This window comes from Canis lupus, chromosome 29, assembly GCF_003254725.2.
Source record: "Canis lupus dingo isolate Sandy chromosome 29, ASM325472v2, whole genome shotgun sequence".
Lineage (NCBI taxonomy): Eukaryota > Metazoa > Chordata > Mammalia > Carnivora > Canidae > Canis > Canis lupus.
The window spans coordinates 32,577,632-32,599,965 of record NC_064271.1 but is presented as its reverse complement, the minus strand read 5'-3'; the positions used below and the strand labels follow the sequence as shown (position 1 = coordinate 32,599,965).

The following is a 22,334-nucleotide window of genomic DNA, read 5'->3' as shown; positions in this document are numbered from 1 at the left end:
TCTTTTATGTAGGAAACTTGGAAAATATCACTCTTAACTGAAGGCATCAAATGATATGTATGATTAAATATGTTTTGGTTATTTTTAGATAAAGGAGCTTTTCTCCTGCTATCTTTCTCTCTCAAACAAATAAATATTTTATTTAGACAGGTAGAAAGCAGTAGTGGCATAAAATATAAATAATTATATTATTTATAATAAATATAAAAATATATATAAGTAATATAATATAATAATATAATATAAAATAAATTTTATTATAATAAATAATATAAAATAAATATTTTATTTATTTGTGTGAGAGAGACACAGAGCATGAGCAGGGAAGAAGGGGAGAAGGAAATGGAGAAGCAGGCTCCCTGCTAAGCAAGGAGCCTGACTCAGAGCTTGATTCCAGGACCGCAGGATCATGACCTGAGACAAAGGCAGACACTTAAACCACTGAACCACCCAGGCACCCAGCTCCTAGATAAAGGAGCTTCTAACTTAAAGAAATAAAAGTAAGATTATATAAATGAGAAGTATGTAAGCACGTTATTTGACATAAAGAAATCGAAAGACTTTCTTACCTCAAGAATGGGACACATGATTTCTGCAGTGACATCACCATGATTCTTACAAAATTTATAGAATGCCTCGAGGTAAGACTTAAAAAGAAGAAAGATCATAAAACAATAAAATGAAGATATTTTCCTTTGGAAATTTCTAGATCAGCTCTTCATGGCTTATTAAATACTTTAATGGTGGTTGAATTACTTGTCCCGTAGGGCAATATTTTATTAAAAATTTGATACAAACTTTTGCATTGAAGCATGTTGCACAGGTTTAAAAAAGAACAAAATTGTACTTATCATACCTTATGATTCCTTAACAAGCAAGTGCTTTTTGCAAGCACTCTTTGCATGGTTCTTGTGTTTATTTCACATGATTAATTTTTGATATTCTAATAAAAGTGCCAAACTCTTTCATGAACTCAACAAATAATTCTAGATTTGTTCCTGTGCTGACATTTAATTTCTCTTGGTGCCCCGGAGACATGTTTGGGATGGCTTTGAATGCAGAGGACATACTGGGAAGGCAGAGCTTGGGCTGAACAATTGGAATGATTGTGTTTGAATGTCAACTCAGTTACTTACTAGCTAAGTGACTTCTCATCTGAGAAATGAGGATAGCACATAGTTTTGCTGGCTGGATTAAGTGAACTAATGCCTATAATTTGCTTAGAAAGGTGCCTTCTGTTAGCTATACCTCAAGGATGCCTCCTCTAAGTCCATACATCTCTTTATAAAAAGGAAAATTGCCTGCAACACAGTGCTCTTGGAAGGACCATACTTTTAGCATAAATATTTATATATACACATATGGCATGACACTATATTCTCCATATATACAGTATACAGTATGTATTCCTTCAGTTACTCAGTGAGAGTATCAAAGATGCTATGGTTGTATGAGTGAAAATGGGCAGATTTTGCTCAGCCCCCAGGACACAGAGCTACTCAAATGGTGGTGGCATAGTACAGATAGCTGGCCAGGTTATGCAAGATGAAATTTAAGGACAGGGATAGATACTACGTAACACAAGGATCATTATGTATACTGGTTGGTTTTTATTTTTAAATTTTTTTTAAGTTCTTGTTTTTAAGTAATCTCTATACCCAACACAGTTCTCGAAATTACAACCCCGAGATCAAGAGTTCCATGCTCTACTGACTGAACCAGCCAGGCAGTGTTTTAAAAATGGATATGGTTCACCTTATTCATCTGTCCACCCACCATCCATCTATCCAGTTGCAACCTTTTTTGTCCCAGGCACACCAAGGCAAGGAGCTAGAAATGCAGAGAAGAATGAGAAGTGTAACTTCCTCTTAAGGATCTTGCTGCTTCAGGGGAAGCGGACACATATGTATTGAACTAGAAGACTAGGACTGTAAAAGCTGTATTCCAAGTATGCCAACCTTCATAATTGTAGGAGTTGGCTAATGGGCAAAGTAACTTTTTTTTTAATTTTTATTTTTTAAAAGATTTTACTTATTTATTCATGAGAGACACAGAGATAGAGAGGCAGAGACATAGGCAGAGGGAGAAGCAGACTCCCTGAGAGGAGCTTGACGTAGGACTTGATCCTAGGACCCCAGGATCATGACCTGAACCAAAGGCTCAACCACTGAGCCCCCCAGGTTTCCCCAAAGTAACTTTTAACAAAGGACTCTGGTTAGGATGTATTATGTAATAAAGAAAAAAAACATAATGGTTTGGGAAATACTTACTTTGTACAATTTATTGCGCAGTAATTCAATATTCAGTTCATCAAGGGTATTTTCAGACATACAGTCTTGAAAGAATGGAGCTGAAAGCAGAAATTATCACATAAAATAAATAAATGAAAAGCATGATTATAAACTGTAGAAAAGATTTCCTGAACACGTCGCCCTGTGCTCACTCCTGACTAGAGCATTAGAGTGGCAATCCACAGACTGGATAATGACAGAAAGAGTGATTATTTATTGAGCATTTACTGTGTGCAAGCTGTTCACTAAACATTGCTTATATTTCAACTTACTTGATCCTCACAACACCTTGGAACTGTTCACTTTATGGCTTCCTTTTTGAAGACCCTCTACCCCTCATCTAATTGTAGTATTTGTCATTTGCAACCCTACTACGTGCTAAGCATTGAGTTGTACTCAAACTGTGTCTTATTTAGTTTTCAAAGCTCTGTTATACTAAGATGCCATTATTTTTCAAATGAGGAAACTGAGGGGAACTGCACTGGCTCAAGTCACCAGGCTGAGCCTGGAATCAAACATCCATGATTATAAACTTACCCTCTTCCTACCATGCTCCCTTAGCATCACACATTTAATGATGACACAATTTGTTTTTTCTTTTTAAAATTTCTGCTTTCAACGGCAACTATTTTGACATATGATCAACTGCGAATTGCTATGAATTGCTACTACCCAGGTTTCCTGACAATAACGTGGATAAAACTATTCCATTAGCATTTTGAATGCTAGAACTATTATCGGTGCTAAATTATTATGGAATTAGCATTTATTTCATCATTGCTCCAGGTCATTTGACAGGCACCCCTGAGTGTCTCAGAAAAATGGCATTCCTACACTTCCTAAACCAAAATGCTGTCCATATGCAGCCTTATTTAGATAGAAGTTTAAAACAAAAGGATAAGAAATTAATCATATAAAACTGAGCTAGAAAATTAATTTTTTGAAAAATTACAAGTTCTATCATTTATTTACTATGATCTGTACAATGTACCAAGGTTTGGAGGTTGAGAGATGAGCTCCAGCTCCTACCTGGCTACAAATGGTTCTTATGTGACTCTGGGAAGTTTACTTTCATTTGTTGTCATCTGAAAAATGAGGGAGCTGGACTAGATTTCTTAATGTGTCTTCTGCACCTAGGAAGCTGTATAGTATGATGTTGTATCCATGGGGAAAACTATGAATTAAATGTACATTTTCTGATGACTATGATAACAAGCACAGGGAGCTATATGATTGCTTATGCTTTCATACCTAATGGTGTTTCAACCAGAACAGCATTAAAGAGATCAGAAGGTGTCTCCGCAATGTTGACAGCTTCCATTTCTGTGAAACGGCCCAATGGGTGGCACTTGACCAGAATTTCTTTCACCGATTTTTTTTGCAAGGCACCATTCATCAGTAGAATCACATTGTCTATCATGTAACTGCACCTGATTTAGAAGAAGTCTCAATCATTAGGAAATCAACTGTATGAGAATAAGAAGCATACCACAAGTGAAAAAAAGTATGTATAGTTCAGGCACATACACTCTTTCATTAAGGAAATATATGAGTCTTCTTTTAAACTCTGGGATTTGAGAGATGTGAATGGAGTAAAATGTCTCTCTGGGGACATCATAGTTTGAAAATCAATGTTGTAATAACTAGGCTGTAACCTTGGCTGGTGGGATAGGCAGAAGATGACCCCTACATTGTAACTGTCAAATGCCGTAAGGTGAGGATGAGTATGAAGTTGTGTGGTTTCTCAGAATGGACTATGGACTTCAAAAGTTGAGAAACACAGAGCTGGAGCATTTCATGCAATCTTCAAAACTGACTTTTTAAACCTATAATAAAGCTCATCATTGATTCAACATTTAAAATATTTTAAAATAAATATTTATTAAATTTAATATTAAAATATTTACTATTTAATTTATTAAAAAATTAAAATATTCTGTATTCTTTTCCTGCTATGAGCCCAAGTAGTGGACTTCCTAGCAGTTCCCCCCCTCCCCAGGTCCCCAAGAGTCCATAGGACCATATTATATGTGATTATGTTGCACCCAGGATAGTCCAAGCAATGAGGCTGAAAAGTAAAAGAAACAATCCCTTACTTCACAGAGAATGTAGTTTGAGGGAGAAACTGGACAAAGAATCCATTACAACATAATGTAATGAAGCACTGATGCTAGGCAAATTATAAGATGGTGTGGGGATTCTGAGCTGGGCACCAAAGCAAAGATTGGACTTCCTAGGGGAGTGATATTCAGGCTGAAACTTGAAGAATGAGTAGTAGCTGTTCAGGCAAAGTGGTGGGAAATTGAGGGAAAGAAGGCTTCAAGGCAGAAAGAAGAGTATGCAAAAAGCCCCAGACAAGAGAATACAAGGAATTTTCTGCCAGAGACTGGGCCATGGAGGTGGGGCCCAGGCTAAGCATGCAAGGTTCTGATGGGCAAAATGAGTAATTTGGGCCTGGAGGGTGATGGAAGATATTAGATGCCTTTAAACAGAAAGGCGTGTTACAATCTATGTAGAATAATGATTAAAACAGAAGGAGTAAACAGTGAGGTGCTCTACAGAAGTTTTTTTTTTTTTTTTAAAGATTTTATTTATTCATGAGAGACACAGAGAGAGAGGCAGAGACACAGGCAGAGGGAGAAGCAGGCTCCCTGTGGGGAGCCTGATGTGGGATGTGATCCCAGGACCAGGACCACAACCTGAGCCAAAGGCAAGCGCTCAACCACTGAGTCACCCAGGTGCCTCTACAGAAGTTATTATTATTATTTAATGAGGATAACAACTCTGTGATGACAATAAATACTGCTTTTATCTCCAGCGGGGCACACAATAACACAGCTAACAAATGAGAGAGCTGAGAAACTCAAGCAGTCTGCCTCTGGAATCTTTCTCTTCGCCTTTATACTATGATGTGTTTAGCTGTCAAGGATGATACATAGGTTTCTAGGTTTAACAGATTGTGAAACCCAAATTTATTGAGATGAGAGCATTGGAAAAAGAGCGGGTTGTCATGGGAGCAGATGCTTGAGACAGGATGAGTTTTGATGCCTGGGAAATATCTAAGAAGAGATGTTAAGTAGGCTTCAGAAGTCTGAGTCCAGAGGACAGCCAGGACCAGACATCTAGGGGGTCTAAAGGGGAAAGTTAATGGTGGAAGCAGAAGTCTTGGGGAATGGTTGGGATCACATTCTAGAGTGCACATAGAGAGTTCTGCCCTGAGAACCCTGGGTTAACCTCACAATTTGAGGACCTTGATGGAACCTGAGAAGGAATGACAAGATAATAGGAAGAAAACCAGGGGAGATAATTGTAGAAGTTCTAGGAAGAAGCGGTCAGAGCATCAAAGGCCACAAGAAAGTCAAGGTAGACAATGAAGTGTCCATAGGATGCAGTAACTAACAGGCCATCTGACAACAGTGAAAACACTTCCAGTGGAGTTTAGTGGAGGAGAAAGGGGAGACGGTGGCAGAAACATGATCTCATGTTTAAAGTGAGAGGGAAATAAGGAAGTTTAAAAAGAAAAACAGAGTTCAAGCTACAAGCTGACCTTAAAAGAAAGGGAAGACAGTTCTATGGAGACCCAGGGGCCAAGGAGCTTTGGACTTCAGTTTTTTTTTTTTTTCAAATGGGAGAGAAGAGAACATGCTCCAGAGCTGAGAGGAAAGAGGGAGCCAGGAAGGTGAGGTTTTGGATCAAGGAGAGCGAAGAGGCAGCCAACTGAAGAGCTGAGGTCCTTCAGGTCTGACTGTGATGGGACTAACTGCTCCACAATTCAGGCTTGAAAAATAACTGGATAAAAATTAGCCCAGCCAGTTAGAAGCCATTATCACTAGAGCCTGGCTGCATGGGTCACAGACTTCGTTTGCAAGAGAACATATCCAGCAGGAAGAGAGTCTCCTTCATTGTGGAGCTTCTACAATTTACTTCAATAAAAATTCTATCTGAAGAAGTTGAGAAGCAGGCAATTATCCCCTTTTAAAAGGCACATGACTCTAAAGTTTCTTCACCTCCCAAACAGCAGTACCAAATTTAGACATTATAGAATTTTAGACTCCTTTTTATCTCTTGAAAATGATATTAAAATGGAAGTGCTTATTTAACTGTCCCTTTATGGCTCAAAAGCTATTACCTGAGAGGGGAATTGCTAGCACTTAATAATCCTTAGCAGGCTCCAGACATTTAATTGTTCCCCACAGCACCTCGGCAATGTAAAAGCATATGAGCTGCCAACACTCCCAACTCGCAGAAGACTGTTAAGACTAAACGTTGACGGGCAACCAATGTCAATGCTGTGAGGAGTTAGCCCACATGGAACACTCAAGCCTATGTCTCTGCAGTGTGTGCATGTGGGTGTGCACATGTGTACATGTGTACGTGTATGTATTGAGTTAAAAATTCTTTTTAGGGGTGCCTGGCTGGCTTAGTCGGTGTGGCAGGAGACTGATCTTGGGGTCATAAGTACGAGCCCATGTTAAGGGTAGAGTTTACTAAAAAAGAAAAGAAAAATTAAACCTTTTTTTTTTTTTTTTTTTTTTTTTTACTATTAGTCTAGACTCTAAATTGTAAAGAGCAAGGACTATAACAACTGGATTCTGTTTTATTTCAACCCACTGTTTAAATGGCCTTGTTTCTACAATGGAGCAGTAACACCAGTTCTCATAGTGTTGTTCAGGAAATGAAGTGAAAACCCAGGACAGCCCATGGCAGGAGGCCGAAGGGAGGGGTCTTTTTCCTGCCCCCTTCCGCATCCCCATCACACATATGCACTAGGTATATAATTATCATTGACTATCTTGGGTGGCAGGGGAATGATGTGCCCAGAAAACAGGTTACTTTTTCCAGGCTATAATCTTTATAGATCCTCAGGGCCACACATATAGTAGTTAGGAATAAAATCACTGCTGATATTGCTTGAGTAATTTTTGAGCTTAAAGACACTGGGGTATTCATCTAGTTCAAAGTCCTTATGTTTTAGATAATTGCATTCACATGTAGTGACAGAGCCAGGATGAGTTGGGTTAATTTTTCTCTTACTAGTGGCCTAGACAAACATTTTCATTTAATAGCCCCTTCTAAACATTTTATTCTATAACTCTAATATTGGCACCTGTGAAAATCACTTCAGTCACCTAGAATTGTGAGTGAATAACTCAATTAAAAAATTAGGTTGTAAAAATTATAGTTTTTAAAATGCTAGCCCTCTTTGAGGTTTTTTCTGTCAGGTATTACGTGCGTGTTCTTATTCAAGCCTCATGATTCAAGGCTCTAAGGACCATTATTATCATCACTTTATTTAAATACCTTGTCCGAGGTCACCCTGCTAGAAAGAGGCAGAGTTGGCACCCCAAAGCCAGAAGTCTTGCTCCGATTAGATTCAGAAAAAAAACAAAAACAAAACAGCTCAAGGCAGATGATATTTTAATATTTCCTTTTGGTCTTAGTGCTATTCTTTCCCTTTTTGTTCCCAAACTTATTTAAGGATCTTGAAGCTAACTAAAACACATTTCTTGTATGCTAACTATCAAATTCTAAGCTGATACAACAGTTGCAGAGGTCAATTAGAGCCCTCACTGGTGAGTTAGAGGCATGATTCTTCAGCTCTAGTCAAAATCTCTCTGCCCAGCCTCAGATCCACTCTTTTACTTCCTTTTTGTGGCTATCACTGCCTGGTTTTCTCATACAACTCAGGCCCATGATCTGAAAGCCTCAATGTCTCCAGTATTTCTCCTTCTTCTGTAATCTCTATCTCTATCAGCAACATCACCACTTTCATTCCTAAAATCCTGTCATTCCTAAAAATCTGTCAATGGCTTCCTTTGGCCTCTGGAATAAAGCACATATTTCTCACCGTTGTATACAAAGCTTTTGATTACCTGGCTTCTGGTTACTTCTCCAGCTATGGATGTGAATAATATCATTTTTTAAAAAAGTATGCATTTTAGACAAGTGAATAGAACAGACCCCCTAAAAGCTCTTAAAAGGCAGGAAGAGACTTTGCAAGTTCGACTGAGGTAGGGCCAGGATGGAAAAAGGAGCACAAAGAGAAAGTGTCATCACAGAATGCATGGGACGAAGACATCGACAACTAAATACCATAGCAAGTTGTGAAAGGGCAGAAAATATATCCGTTGGACCTAGCAATTAGAGTGGGGGGGTACAATGGGGTAGGAAACTTTTTTAAAAAAGAAGTTTAGCATCAAGGTGTGGAAAAGGGTAGAGAATATCACCATCTTTATACAGTCGTTGTGTAAACTGACTCAAATCATACATTTTGTCAATTGTTAAATTGTCACAGTAGAAGGACATCAAGCTTTGAAACAGAGAAACCTAATTCTTTTTTTTTTAATTATTTTATTTATTTATTCATGAGAGACACAGAGAGAGAGAGGCAGAGACACAGGCAGAGGGAGAAGCAGGCTCCCCGCAGGGAGCCCGATGTGGGACTCGATCCAAGGACCCTGGGGTCACGACCTGAGCCAAAGGGAGACGCTCAACCGCTGAGCCACCCAGGCGTCCTGAGAAACCTAATTCTAAACCCAACTGTGTTACCTAAAAACCAGTTTAACAAGAGCTTCATTTTCTGTGGCTTAACATGGAAATATTTCTTCAACTTTGAATGTTTGGCATTTGGATTAGTAACACATATGAGAGCACTAGTAGAAGGCCTCAGATAAAGAAGGCGTGTGCAATCGTACACTCTTAGAAAAAGACAATAAACCAGACTTTGGAAGAAGGGGAACAGGAAATTATAAGCTACATAATCTTTGATATAAAAAAATGTACAGTGTTTAAATTCTTGTATTTTCCAAGATTTCTACACCTCTCTAGTTTTACACCAAGTTCTAGCCAATAGAACCTTTTCTAAATTTACCCATTGCTCTTAGAAGCTAAGAGGCTATCAACTCTTTTGTGGTCTAGAGACAAGGAATTGAATGGTAGTCATGTGGAAGACCGGATCATCCACAAGACCATAAATTATGTTACTTGCTAGGATATTAAATATTAAATCTGACTTATACTTATTTTAGAAAACCTGTTACCATCCTGTTCCGTACATGAACTTTGTGTGGCCATTACTTCATGATGTTTCCTTTAAGATAGCTGGACTTCAAATAGTTTAATGTTTATCTCTTTGGGAATGTAATCCTTAATCTCAAACTATGTCTGTTAACTAGTTGTCATAAATGATAACTTTTTTTTATATATTAAAAGGCCTGAGTCCCTTTGTTTGATGGAGGCTCTTCAAGACTCAGCCTGAACTTCCCCATTGGGTGCGTCTGTATGTCTGGATAGTAGATAACTTGGTGAACTTGGCGATTACAACAGATTCATTATCTGAAAACATTATGACTTGGATTTGGCTTTATCACAAGAGCCATATCCTGAGATCAGGACTTGATTGCTATGGGTTCCTATAGCAAGAGGCAACCAAGAGGCTGGGTCAGCATCCTTTCATCTGCTACACATAATATATAGCATTCTTGATACCAACAATTCTGTTTTAGGTGACCAGAACTGTGATAGGTTTGCTAGGCCACACTTGTACAGAAGGAAAATACAGGGACAGGGACATGAAATACATAATCAATACAAAAACAATACGTAATTGTTCATGGAAAGGATTGGGCTATGCGTGAAATAGACTTGGTGTATTGGTGTATGCTAAGTTATTTCATTCCTCATGAAAGGAGCTGATCCACCCTTGACAGGCCCAACAGTATTTATTGTGACATGAACAATACAGCCATGTTGGAAGTGTTTTCCAAAGTATTAATTTTCAAATGAAAATTTTCCCTGATCACATTGGCAAACATTTCTGTTACTACAGATTTATTTAATCCAATGCTAACTCCATTATCCTCACATGGGCAGTTCTGCTATTTAGTCTGACTTGCTAAATAGACTGTTGAGATTTAGAATATCCCCTATAAACATCTGCTGCCTCTTGAAATTTGGCTTTTTTGGGTAGCATTTCTTACTTCCCTAAAGTTTCCCTTTTTTAAATAGAAGAAGTGAAAATTAAAATAATTTTTAAAAGCAATTAATTTTGCTGTCATGCTCATTTTTCCTTCTCACAAAATAAAATACTGAAAGAAGTCAGCATTGCCTATAATAGCATGTTTTAGAACAAGAAAGCTGATCACTATGCATTTCCCAAAACTTTGGTAGCTCTGGAATCTTTAGAAAACTCTTTTCTCAATATTGTACTTCTCTACAATATTGATTTAACCCATCTATTTGGATTTAAAAATTCCTCAAACTTGTTTATCCTTTTCCAGTGTCTTTGTTTCTATTACTCTCTAGATGTATAAAACCTTCCTTCCCCACCAATTGCTAGAAATGGAATCCTTCCCATCTTTTAATGGTCATATTCAAATATCACATTTTTCATTAAGCTTTTAAAATATCTCCAGCTAGAAGTGATATCTTTTTTTTGTCTAAGTTTTGCATTTATATTTATCCTGGGGTGAAATTAATTATCAATGTATACTGGCAGTATTGATGGTGAACATGAATAGTTAGCTCATTCATTCACCAATATTTATTGCATATTTGAGGAAATAAGACCTGGACTCAAATATTAATTCTGCCTTTATTCAACTGTGTGCTTTTAGGTAAGTCATTTTGCATATTCATTTCAAACGTAGTTATTTACAGATAATTCCTACCAATCTTTATTATTTTTTGTGGCCTTCTAGAAGCCTAACCATACGTGTACAGAATAGGAACACAATGATGATGTTTTTCAATCAATGAATAAATTTTTCTTTATGTTCATTCAAGTACATTGACTCTGATACTGGTAAATAGAAGTGAAGGAGATAACTGGCTACCTCGTGTCTTAGCCTGAGGTCCCTTTCTAGAGGTCATAGCTGCCTATTCCTTGCTTTTTCTGTACTTTTCCATTGAGGAGAATTAGAACATAAGGGAGAGTACTCAACTGTCACCTCCTCTTTAGCCATACATGTAAATATTATGATAATTCCTAGGAAAACATCAGTGGAGTGGTTCTTCTTTCCAGTTACGTGGGTTTAAACAAGCTGTGTCTAGTAGAGCCTGTTCATTTGGTGAAGAACAGTTAACAGGCAGATCTCATCTTTATTAGATTCAAGACACCAGTAACAATAGATATTGGAGAATCTCATATCTTCTGATGAGGAAAGAAAAAAAAAAGTGAGAGACTAGGAAAGTAACAAAACTTTCAGATATTGTTGGAATATGAGAGAGCAGTCTGCTAATATCTATCAAAATCTAAGACTGGCATATCTATTGACAATTTCACTTCTGGGAAACCATGCAAAAGAATTTCTGGCATGAGGAAGCAAAGATATATGTACAATGATGTTTGTTGCAGCATTACTTGGGATAGCAAGGAAATGAAATAACCTAGATGGACAAAGGGGAAATGGTTAAATAAATGATGGTAGACACGACACAATGGGATATAATATATGTGCTTCAAATAAGATCTTGTGTGCTTATGTAGAAAATTCTGATGAGATTATGTAAAAAAGACAAAGTGCAGACAATACATACATGATCTTGCTGTTCTAAAACAATAAAACCAGCTATGTGTACTTATATTTGTTTACATATAAACATATGCATACATATAAAACTTTTTTCACATAGAAAAAAATTATGCATCAAGCATGAGAGTTGGAGCACCTGGCTGGCTCAGTCAGCAGAGCATGCAAGTCTTGAACTTAGGGTTGAAAGTTGGAGCCCCACCTTGGGTGTAGAGATTATTTAAATTTGTTTCCTTATTTCTAAAATGCCAATAATATTAGTGCCACTCATACGGTTGTCATGAGAATTAAAAACGAATTTAATACATGTATAGTGATTATGTAAATGCTGGCTCGTAATGAGCACTAAATAAAATTTAATTTAAAAAACTCTTAAGAAACACAGGCATAGGCTTTTTTTTCAATTAAAAAATAGAAAATAAACATGATAAAACAAAATACAAGTAAGGCAGTGAATATCTGGACCAGTAGCACGGTGAATTTCAATCTTTCCAGGTTGGGAGACAGTCTCAAATTTCTTTCACTCAACAGTTGTTGGGGAAGGAACAGTGCTTTGGAAAACAGGCTACTGGGCTCAATCATGACCCCTGGTGGTTGATTATCATCCCCACCTGGAATGTGGACGAAGAACCAGGGAAAAAATGTCTACCATGGCCCTGATATATTTCTCTTCGAGAAGAACTGCTGTAGGGACAGCATCCTAAGCTCTTTTACATCCATTGCCTTGACATCCCTAACTGGCAGACACTAATTTGCTGATGTCCCGTGGCATCGGCAACGCAATAGTAGTGCTGGGTAAGCAGCACCATGTTTCTGCACCGGTTGCTTTGCCTCTTCCCAGCCACATCCACTTACAAACAGGGTCTCATCCTTCAAGTCTTTGGCTTTGGCATCACCTCCTTTATGCAATCTTTTCTTGCTTTCACCAGAGGTTATACTAATGCAAAAAAAAAAAAAATAGCAGCATTTTTTGGGAGTATGTGTATGTGGATATGTTCTAAGTGTGGATATATTCATACATTATGTATATATATTCATATATTATATATGTATATCAGCCAGTTTCATGGGCCTGCAATCTATATAGTCACACAGGGTCCAACACAGAGAAGGGCCCCACACTTAGTTTAATTCTCTGCTGTTGCTCTCTTGAAATTACTAAACATTTTTTTTTTTTTTCTAACAAGGGCCCTGTATTTTCATTTGCACTAGTTCTCGCAACATCCTTAGCCGGCCCTGTTTTCAAATTATGCTCACAATTTTATATTGACTATAATTATTACTATTCTAGATGAGGAAACTAAGGCTTTGAATGATTAAGGAACTTTTGTTTTCAAAATCCCACAACTGATGTATTGTAGACTCAGGTTAGAGTCTACAAATGGTTACAAAAATTTCTCACCTGCAGCAGTGTCCCCTGGAGGGCTTATAAAAAGTGCAGATTCACAGACCACATTCCAGGACCTAATTAAACATAAGTTTTAGAGGCATGGTCTTGGGATCTGCACTTTAAGTAACTCTTCCATTGGCTCAGAGAACAAGTTTATGTTCAGTCACTCTCTAATTTTAGAACCTAGCATAGACCTTCTCTCCTAGCAGTCACTTAGTATATGGTATGCTGATTAAGTGAATGTCATCCAGTTCTAGACAGATCAAGTATTGCTATTGCAGGATAGCACCAGGGTTTTTCAACTCTCAAAGTGCTTGAGACTTTTAAATGCTGGAGGCTTTATCAGCTTCTACAACTGAGACATTTTTGCTTCCTACTTGCTTTTGCCTTTGAACATCCACATGGAATCTGGCTATAAAACCTTAAAGATGCTGCAGTCCTTAAGATTTCGGAAGGATTTTTCTGGCCAAAGATTTAGAATCACAAATGCAAAGTGGTGTCCAATGGTCGATTATATAATATTATTGGGAATTTTATTGCTAAAATCGAAATTTAATAAATTAAATACTATGGGGACGTTGAGGTCAGGAAGACACAAAACTCGGCCCTTCTAAAATGTTCATGACTTTCCTGGAAGGCTATATAGTCATTTACAAATGTTAGAAACATTTTTGACCTAGAAAAAATTGCTGATATTATATATGGAAAAGTTAAGATTCAAAATTATATTTAGAGTGATTTTTGTTCTTTTAAAATGTATGAAAATAATGCCAAATGATGATGAGATTAAGGGTAATTTGTATACCTGTCTCTAATTTAGTAGGCTTCCTATTCTTTTTGGTTAGAAACAAAACCAAAATCCTTTATCTTACTGGCAGATTCTTTCTGTAGCTTAGAATTTCTAGAAATCATTGCCTATTTTCTCTCACTGATCATAAGTCAAGATGCTAAATTCTGTTAACACCTAATTCCCAAATGTATCTAACCACTGTCCACTCCTTTCTATCTTGGCTGCTCTTTCCAGTCCAGACTTTAAAAATATCTTCCTCTGGTTTCTGTTTCCAGTTCCACTCCATCAACGCACCTTTCACAGTATCAACAGAATCATCTTTCTAAATATGTAAGATCAGTCCCCTCACTTTTCAAGGCAGTGTAAGAGTTGAAAAGAAAAAACAAATGAACAAACAAAAAAGAGAAAGTAACCCCTGTGGCATGCTATCCAGTGATCTGATGTCACATATGAGCTTCTCTGCTTACCAGCTACAAGGCTCTTAAAATATGCTCCAGGAAATGGGCATAATAAAAAAGTTACCAATTATTGAACAAACACTCTGTACACTATAAGAACAGATACTGTCCCATTGGTTAGAGGAGAAACTAATGCCGCATTACATTGCCGTAGGCAGAGGGCCTGTAAGTGTTCAACCACTCTTCCAAATGATTCCCAGCAGAATATGCTCCACCTTATAAGGTGGTGACTACTTGGTGAGGAGTATAGTCAACAGCACATAGGAAGCATGTCAGCTGGAAACCTTTCTGAAAAGCCTTGCTTTATTGACTTTAAATCATAGAGACAAAGTCGGAGCCCTAAGAATGTGCCTGGGAATTATATTACTAATTTTGTGACTGTAAGTGACGGGGCAACCAATTCATCCAGTTTTAGTAGTAGAAGACCTGAGAAACCCCTCCAGGTAAACCAAGGTGTACAGTCTCCTAATATATAGTGCAGTGACAAGCCTGTGGAAGGTTTATAATGCATCATCAAGATAGTCAAGAACTTTGATTAGCCTTTCTGAACCAATCTTGGAAGATTTCTTCAATGTGTGGTCCTTAACCTACAGTTCTTGGCTACTATTAGTCCAAGTACTTAAAGGCTATGTTTGACCTCGCTCTTGATTTTCCTGTATTCAGAAAATTTACATCCCCTGAGGTGAAATATTTTGAATATTGAAATATTATTTTTAAAAGATGGCTAGCCTCAAAAGGGATGAGAAGTTGAAATGCTGCCAGGAAGTGTTAAGTAGGAGGGAAGAAAAATAAAACAATTCAGTCCTATATTAAATAGTCTCTTCATTAAAATGCTATGGATTCATTCCTTTGTTTCACACAACTGTGTATAATTATAGTATACAAAACCCCCAGATCTTCCTGCTATTAAGCATTTAAAAATATCCATTCCAGATTTTCAAAATAAGTTTCACATATACGGTAATTATATCACACAAATGTGCAATGCTTAGATTGTATTTATTATAACAACTTAAATTTAGACCATCTACTAAGGTTGACTTCACATCTTCATAAGGATGCCTTGGGCAAATTCCTGATAGAATAGTAATCCTATTTGATGGAAGTTTGTGGGTGCTAGACACCTGACTTCACAAAACGTTCCAGAGAGAAATTAGAAAAGTAGTTTTAGAACTGTTTTTCAGGGATCCCTGGGTGGCGCAGCAGTTTGGCGCCTGCCTTTGGCCCAGGGCGCGATCCTGGAGACCCGGGATCGAATCCCACATCGGGCTCCCGGTGTATGGAGCCTGCTTCTCCATCTGCCTGTGTCTCTGCCTCTCTCTATCATAATAAAAAAAAAAAAAAAAAAAAAAGAACTGTTTTTCATATGTATACATCTTGTTAGAGTAACACAACTCTAGGTCCTGCACAGAGTATCTGGATGCTGCCTGGACTGGCAACTCACAGGATATGGTGGGACAAATTATGGACTGACATTTAGAAGACCTTGGTTTTGGTGCAGTTGAGCTATTAGGTCTCTGACGAGGAGGTAATGCTCATGAGAATAATTGTGAAAGCGACTTCCAAGTCATAAAGTTGAGGCACCATGATGAGACATTTTTAATCAGAGGTGCATATCAGAATAACCTGGGTGTCTTCCAAAAGGGTGCCTGCCTCACTCCAAGGCCAATAAGCTCAGAATTTCCTGGAATATGAATCAGGAACATACAAACTTTTTAAATGCCCACAGATGATTCTGAATTACTAGCTTTTTTATAAACTACCAGGGCAGTGCAAGATCTTTAGCTTTCTAGATTGATGGACCTGGAATCAAATCCATTCCAAATCTCTTAATTATAGTGTGACTTTAGAAAATTCATTATTTTATTGACCCTCAGTTTCTCTAATTTAAAAAAAATGGAGATGTAAACATCTTCTTTGCAGGGTTCCTGTGTGGAGATGTAAATAAAACATTCAAGTAAAAGTGAATATCTTTGGGGGTCTAATAAGTAACCTAAGATTGTAAGACAAGACAGATCAGAAGATCATAAAAGACAATAGCGAGTGTTAGAGACCATGGCCACTGAAGAATGCAAGCCTAGACTAAATATATTTTTAAAAATTATTTTAAACGCTGACCTTATTATACAAAATGTATCTGCAGGCATGACATCTAACCAATATTCAAGTGCTATATAAAATATAATATCCTGAGTTGTTTGGAAGTATCTACTCACTCTGTGTAAGGTTCTGCTAAATACAGAATTACATATTGAATCAACAAATATTCAGTGCCCATTACATACTAGCAAGTATAGATAGAGATACTAAAAGAAGTAATTCAAATAATTTATAGCCAAGAGAGTAGATAAATTAAAACATGTCCATGACTAACACCTTTAATAGTACCAATACTACCTAGACCATCTTTTCATTTTCAGCTTTGTGTTAATATTCTATGAAAGGCTTTGTGACCACCTGTATTCTTAGTATATAGTTTTTAAACATTGCTAATGACCAAAAATATTTAGAATTTTAAGTAATTATGTTTTATTTTATTTATTTTTTAAAAGATTTTATTTATTTATTCATGAGAGACACAGAGAGAAAGAGAGGCAGAGACACAGGCAGAGGGAGGGAGAAGCAGGCTCCATGCAGAGAGCCTGACATGGGACTCGATCCCAGGTCTCCAGGATCACACCCGGGGCTGAAGGCAGCACTAAACCACTCAGCCACCCGGGCTGCCCAATGATTTTGTTTTAGAAACAGAGTACATTTTATCTTTTCAGTCTTATGTAGTTAATTTTTTAAAAGTGGAGCCCCACACGGAGTTTGAACTCAAAACACCACGATCAAGACCAGAGCGGAGACCAAGAGTCAGATGCTTACCTGACTGAGCCACCCAGGCAACCCTAGAAACAGAGTACATTTTATTTAACTAGATCAACATGGTTGTTTGCTGTGGAATAAACATGTTTGCTTAATTAATGCTAAGGCTTCCTCCAAGTTTAAGATTCTTTAGTTAAAACACTAACCGTGGAGTCATCGCATAAGAGGAAACATTGACCAAGTGACTCAGAGTCATTCTTAGAGCTAAAGTACTTCCTAATACATTTTGAGCATGTTTCTGTCCCAGGAGACCTGTCTATCAACCCAAAAAGTATGAAATCTGGCAGCCTTTTGACTCCATTAAAATTCAACTGTCCTCTGTCATTACCATGGGTCAGGTTTTCTGAACTCATCTAAAATCTGAGCAAAATATGTATACAAAGCCTACTGCCAACATTTGCCTTATTTTAATTTTAAAGCATGACTCCTCCATCTGTTGATCTGTGACTCAGGCAAGTTACTGCACTTAACTTTAGTTTCCTCGTTCTTAAAATGGTGATGATAAGAACTAAGATTTGTCAGGTTTAAAGGAGACAATGTTTGTAAAGCACTCAGCAGAGTCCTGGCATATAGTAATATTCCATAAATATTGTCTAGTATTTTGATTGTCATTTCTACTTCCACACAGATAGGGCCATCTTGTCTTCCCACTGAGGAATCTTTAATGATGTTTCCATAACTACCTTTGTCAGGGTAATTTTTTGGCAGGAGGCATCGCTGCTTAGAAAGCCTCTCTCCCAGGCAGCCACTGAAGATCTGATATGAACCTGGAGCTGACCCAGTCCAAGCCCAAGCACTTTGTTCCTCACCTCAGCCATACAGGGAGGTAAGAGTCCTATGAGCAAACCTGGCCTCTTCTTTTGTCTCTTTTACATTTTAGGTTTCTGCTTCAGATTTTTATTTAAGAATATATATATTTAAAAAAAAAAGAATATATATATTTTTAAGTTGGCTCCACACCCAACATGGGGCTCTAACTCATAACCCCAAGATCAAGAGTCACATGCTCTACTGACTGAGCCAGTCAGGTGCCCCTTCAGATTTTTATTTTATTTTCTTTTTTTCAGATTTTTATTTTTAAGGAAGGGTCTTGCAGATACTAACACACACATGAAAAATACTCTTCAGTGTGATAAAGCCCAACTTCCTAAGCCTGCCATTGAAGACTGCATTTTCTGGTGGGCACCTACTTTTCTAACCTCCCTTCTCCATTTCTCCCTTCCCCTTTTGGCATGGCCCACTCCCACCAAAACTGACCTGTTATTCATCATGCATGCAGCGTCCTTCCCATCTACATACTTCAACCTCAGATGCTCCACCTTCTCCCTCTCTCCAAATTCTACTATTTTTCCAGGTTCAGCAACAATGTCAGATCTTTGGAAGGCTTCTCAAAGAAACTTCTTCTCAAAGAAAGTGCTTGGGCTTTGGATTGAGTCAGACCCAAACTTTCATCTCTGACTAGCTGTGTATTTGCAAATTCTTTAAGAAATCAGCACCTGGGGTCTTGTCTTTAAATAAAATCCTAACCTATATAGCACTGATGGGAGGTCTGATTGCACAAACAATGTATATCGGCACTAACCACATGTCTCAGGTATACCAACCATTACTTCCTGCCTCAAACCCATGGTCATCTCTTCTACTTGCTTATTTATGGACATGGAATCAGAACAACTGGATAGCTATTGGGGAAAAACAATTTGAGCTGGATCCCTAGTCTCATTCCTTACATTAAAATAAATTCTAGATGAACCAAGGTTTTAAATGTAAAAAACAAAACAAAACAAAAAGAGAAAAGAAAAAAGAAACATCAACAATAACAAATAAATGAAATAAAAGACAGGCAAATTTGCTATAAATTTGGAGTAGAGGGACACCTGGGTGGCTCAGCGATTGGGTGCCTGCCTTTGGCTCAGGTTGTGATCCCGAGATCCGGAATCGAGTCCTGCACGGGGCTCCCTGTGAGGAGCCTGCTTCTCCCTCTGCTTGTGTCTCTGCCTCTCTCTCGCAGTCTGTGTCTCTCATGAATAAATAAATAAATGTTTAAAAAAAATTTGGAGTGGAGGAGGGCTTTCTGCTTAGAATCAGACAATCAGAAGCCAACGAATGAAAGGACTGATGATTATAGCTAATTTAAAAATTCCAATGTTTCTACAGGAAAAGAAAAGCTATAAAAATTAAATTATATCACACTGAGAAAATAATTTTGCCACATATATTAGGAAGAGCTAGCTTTCTTACGTTACCAAGAGCCGTTCCATAGCAACAAAAACTGCTGAATACTCCAATAAAAAAATTGGACAAAGTATTTGGTCAGGTAGCAAACACACATGATTAATAAGTGCAAAATGATGTTCAATTCTGCTAACTCAATTCTGCTAACAAAGAAATAGAAGTCAAAGCAAAAGATACAACTTCTAACTTATTGGATGGGCAAAAACTAAAAAGATAATATCCAATGTTGGTGATGGTGTAAGGACACAGGCTTTCTCATGCACTGTTTTGGGGGGTGCAAATTGGTGATACTTAAGTACAACTTAGCAAAATTTATAAAAATTTTAAAAATTCCTTTGATTCACTATTTCTACTGCTAAAAATTTAGCTTAAAAATAAATTCAAGACCTACACAGTAATAAGCTAGTTGCAAAACTTTTTGCAATGGAAAAAAAATAGTTCTTTGTTAATAGATGCCTGGTGAATCGAGTCATGATATATACCAAACATGGAATTCTAGGCAATTATAAAGAGAATGATGCTGACAAGGATATTTCTAAGAAATATTAGGTGGTGGGGCGCCTGGGTGGCTCAGTGGTTGAGCATCTGCCTTCGGCCCAGGGTGTATTCCCAGGGTCTTGGGATCGAGTTCCGCATCAGGCTCTCTGCATGGAGCCTGCTTCTCCCTCTGCCTGTCTCTCTGCCTCTCTCTGTGTGTGTCTCTCATGATAAATAAATAAATATATATTAAAAAAGAAATATTAGGTGGGGTAAAAAGTGCAGAAGGAATATGATCCATTTGCATAAATTTGAATTATGAATTGAGGTCAGTTGAGTGTGTATCAATAAATATACTCAACTGTAAGTATTTTTCTAGAAAATACATATGAAATGAAGAAGCATTTACTTTTGTAGAAAGGAACTGAGTGGGGAAGAAAGGGGCATGTGGAATAGAGGAATATTTTAATTTTATACCTTTCTAAACCAGTCTAAGGCCTGAATCTAATATTCTCGACTTCGTATATTACATTGAAATGGTATATTCATAATAATCAGCTCATCTATTGTGGACATTTGTTCCCAGCTTCTCTGTTAGAACTGGAGAGGCCCAAAGTATTGAACACTGGATAAAATTTATTAACTGGATTACTAAAGGTACAATTTATTATTGTGTAGAAATTCAAACATTGTTTAGAATGAAAAGCCTTCATAGTGAAAAATTGCAACTACTGGTGATGGAAAGGAATAAAAATAAAACATGTGACTATGATGGGAGCTACTTCTGCTTGTTGCAAAGGGAATCAGGAAAGGGTAGTTGTAGCCTTAACAATAATTTGTGATGTTTCAGCTCCACCCTGACAAGTGATCCAAAAATGTCACATAATATTTACCTTCAGTATCAGCAGCCAGAATGTTTTAAATAAGCATGCTTACAATTTTTCTTGAAATGTAAACTGAAAACAGTGCCTTTAAACAAAAAACAAACAATAAACAACAACAAACTAAACTTTACGCCCAACTTGGGGCTTGAACTCATGACCCTGAGATCAAAAGTTGCGTGCTCTACCGACTGAGCCTTCTAGGCAGCCCTGAAAACATGGCTTTTTGTGGAGGCTACCACCACCTACAAAATTATGTTTATAAATAAATGAAGTCTATCTTCTAACAATGAATATGAGGCTCGGTGAGCTTATCAGTTGCCAAAATTTGAATGTATTCAAATTTACAAACAAGAGAAAAAGGTTTTAAGCCTCATGCCAACCTAATGCCCCCCGACCTATAACTATTACGGGTTGTTTGCACTAATAGGGGATCAATAGGGCTTCCTGCTACCACTTACGTCATGTACGTAAAAAATGTGCTCAGCGGTTCCAGGGAATGATTCCGGAAATATTCAAATTCTCTGCATAGCTTTTTCCTCATCTCCGTGTCAATTTTGGAAACAGTAAGAGGATTTGTTTGATTAGCCAAGAAGTTGCCATAATCAGTGGTCTGGAGATGAATTTTCACATCTGAAATTAAATGAAACCTCAAATCAGATTAAATTTTGAACATGCGTTAAGTAACTTTTACAACATTAATTGAATTTATTGTGACTTTATGATAATTTGCATATTAATTATCTTATTAGACCTTAACATAAAGTCTACGTATGAGTTAGCTTTGAGTGTTACTATCTAAAGCAATAGAAAATCAATGTTAGTACAGATATTCTAGTACAACAAAAAAATTCAATTAGTCAAGTAATCTAGAATTATTTAACACAGGTGAAAACATTAACAACCACCTAGTCCTAAGTTTACCTGAGCCAGTTGTAGTCATTTGGAAAGAGCTGCTCAGAAAACTGTTGAGAAGGAGTCTAAAGCTTCATCTTGGTTTGATGGAAAAAAGAAGTTTCTTAGTAATATTTACCATGGGTATGGGAGGTGGAATGGGCAGTCTTCAACAATATCCTTTTATTATAGATGAAGAAATTGAGTCTCAATGAGGCTAAGTGGTGGGGTTTTATAGTAGTAAGGCTTGAATTAGGAGATGGATCTCCTTACTCTTGAAATTGAACATCATTTCCAGAAGACCATGCCAGGCATCCTGTAAATGGCAATGTTTTTGAATGCCAGGTAATTGCTGAAGCATTAAGTGGGAGAGAAGGAGAGGTTAAGAAATGAAGCCAGAGAAACAAGCAGGGGTTGTCTCAAGAAAGGCTTGGTATGACTTCCTTTATCCCGAGGATAACCGGATTTCATTGTTGGCTATGAACTTATTGCTGTGGTAGCTGATGAGAGAGTGGATTTG

At 37.4% G+C, this 22,334-nt stretch overlaps 1 protein-coding gene across 1 annotated transcript in view; it reads right to left on the bottom strand.

Annotated features, from left to right (window-relative positions):
- Window positions 1–22,334, bottom strand: part of ATP6V0D2 (ATPase H+ transporting V0 subunit d2) — a 42,221-nt gene that overhangs the window by 9,752 nt on the left and 10,135 nt on the right. Inside the window, exons 2-5 of the mRNA XM_025433651.3 lie at window positions 21,382–21,553; window positions 3,543–3,721; window positions 2,271–2,350; window positions 570–647 (exon numbers count right to left, since the gene is read on the bottom strand). Of these exons, the coding sequence (XP_025289436.1) occupies window positions 570–647; window positions 2,271–2,350; window positions 3,543–3,721; window positions 21,382–21,553 (509 nt within the window). The remainder of the gene's footprint in view (window positions 1–569; window positions 648–2,270; window positions 2,351–3,542; window positions 3,722–21,381; window positions 21,554–22,334) is intronic.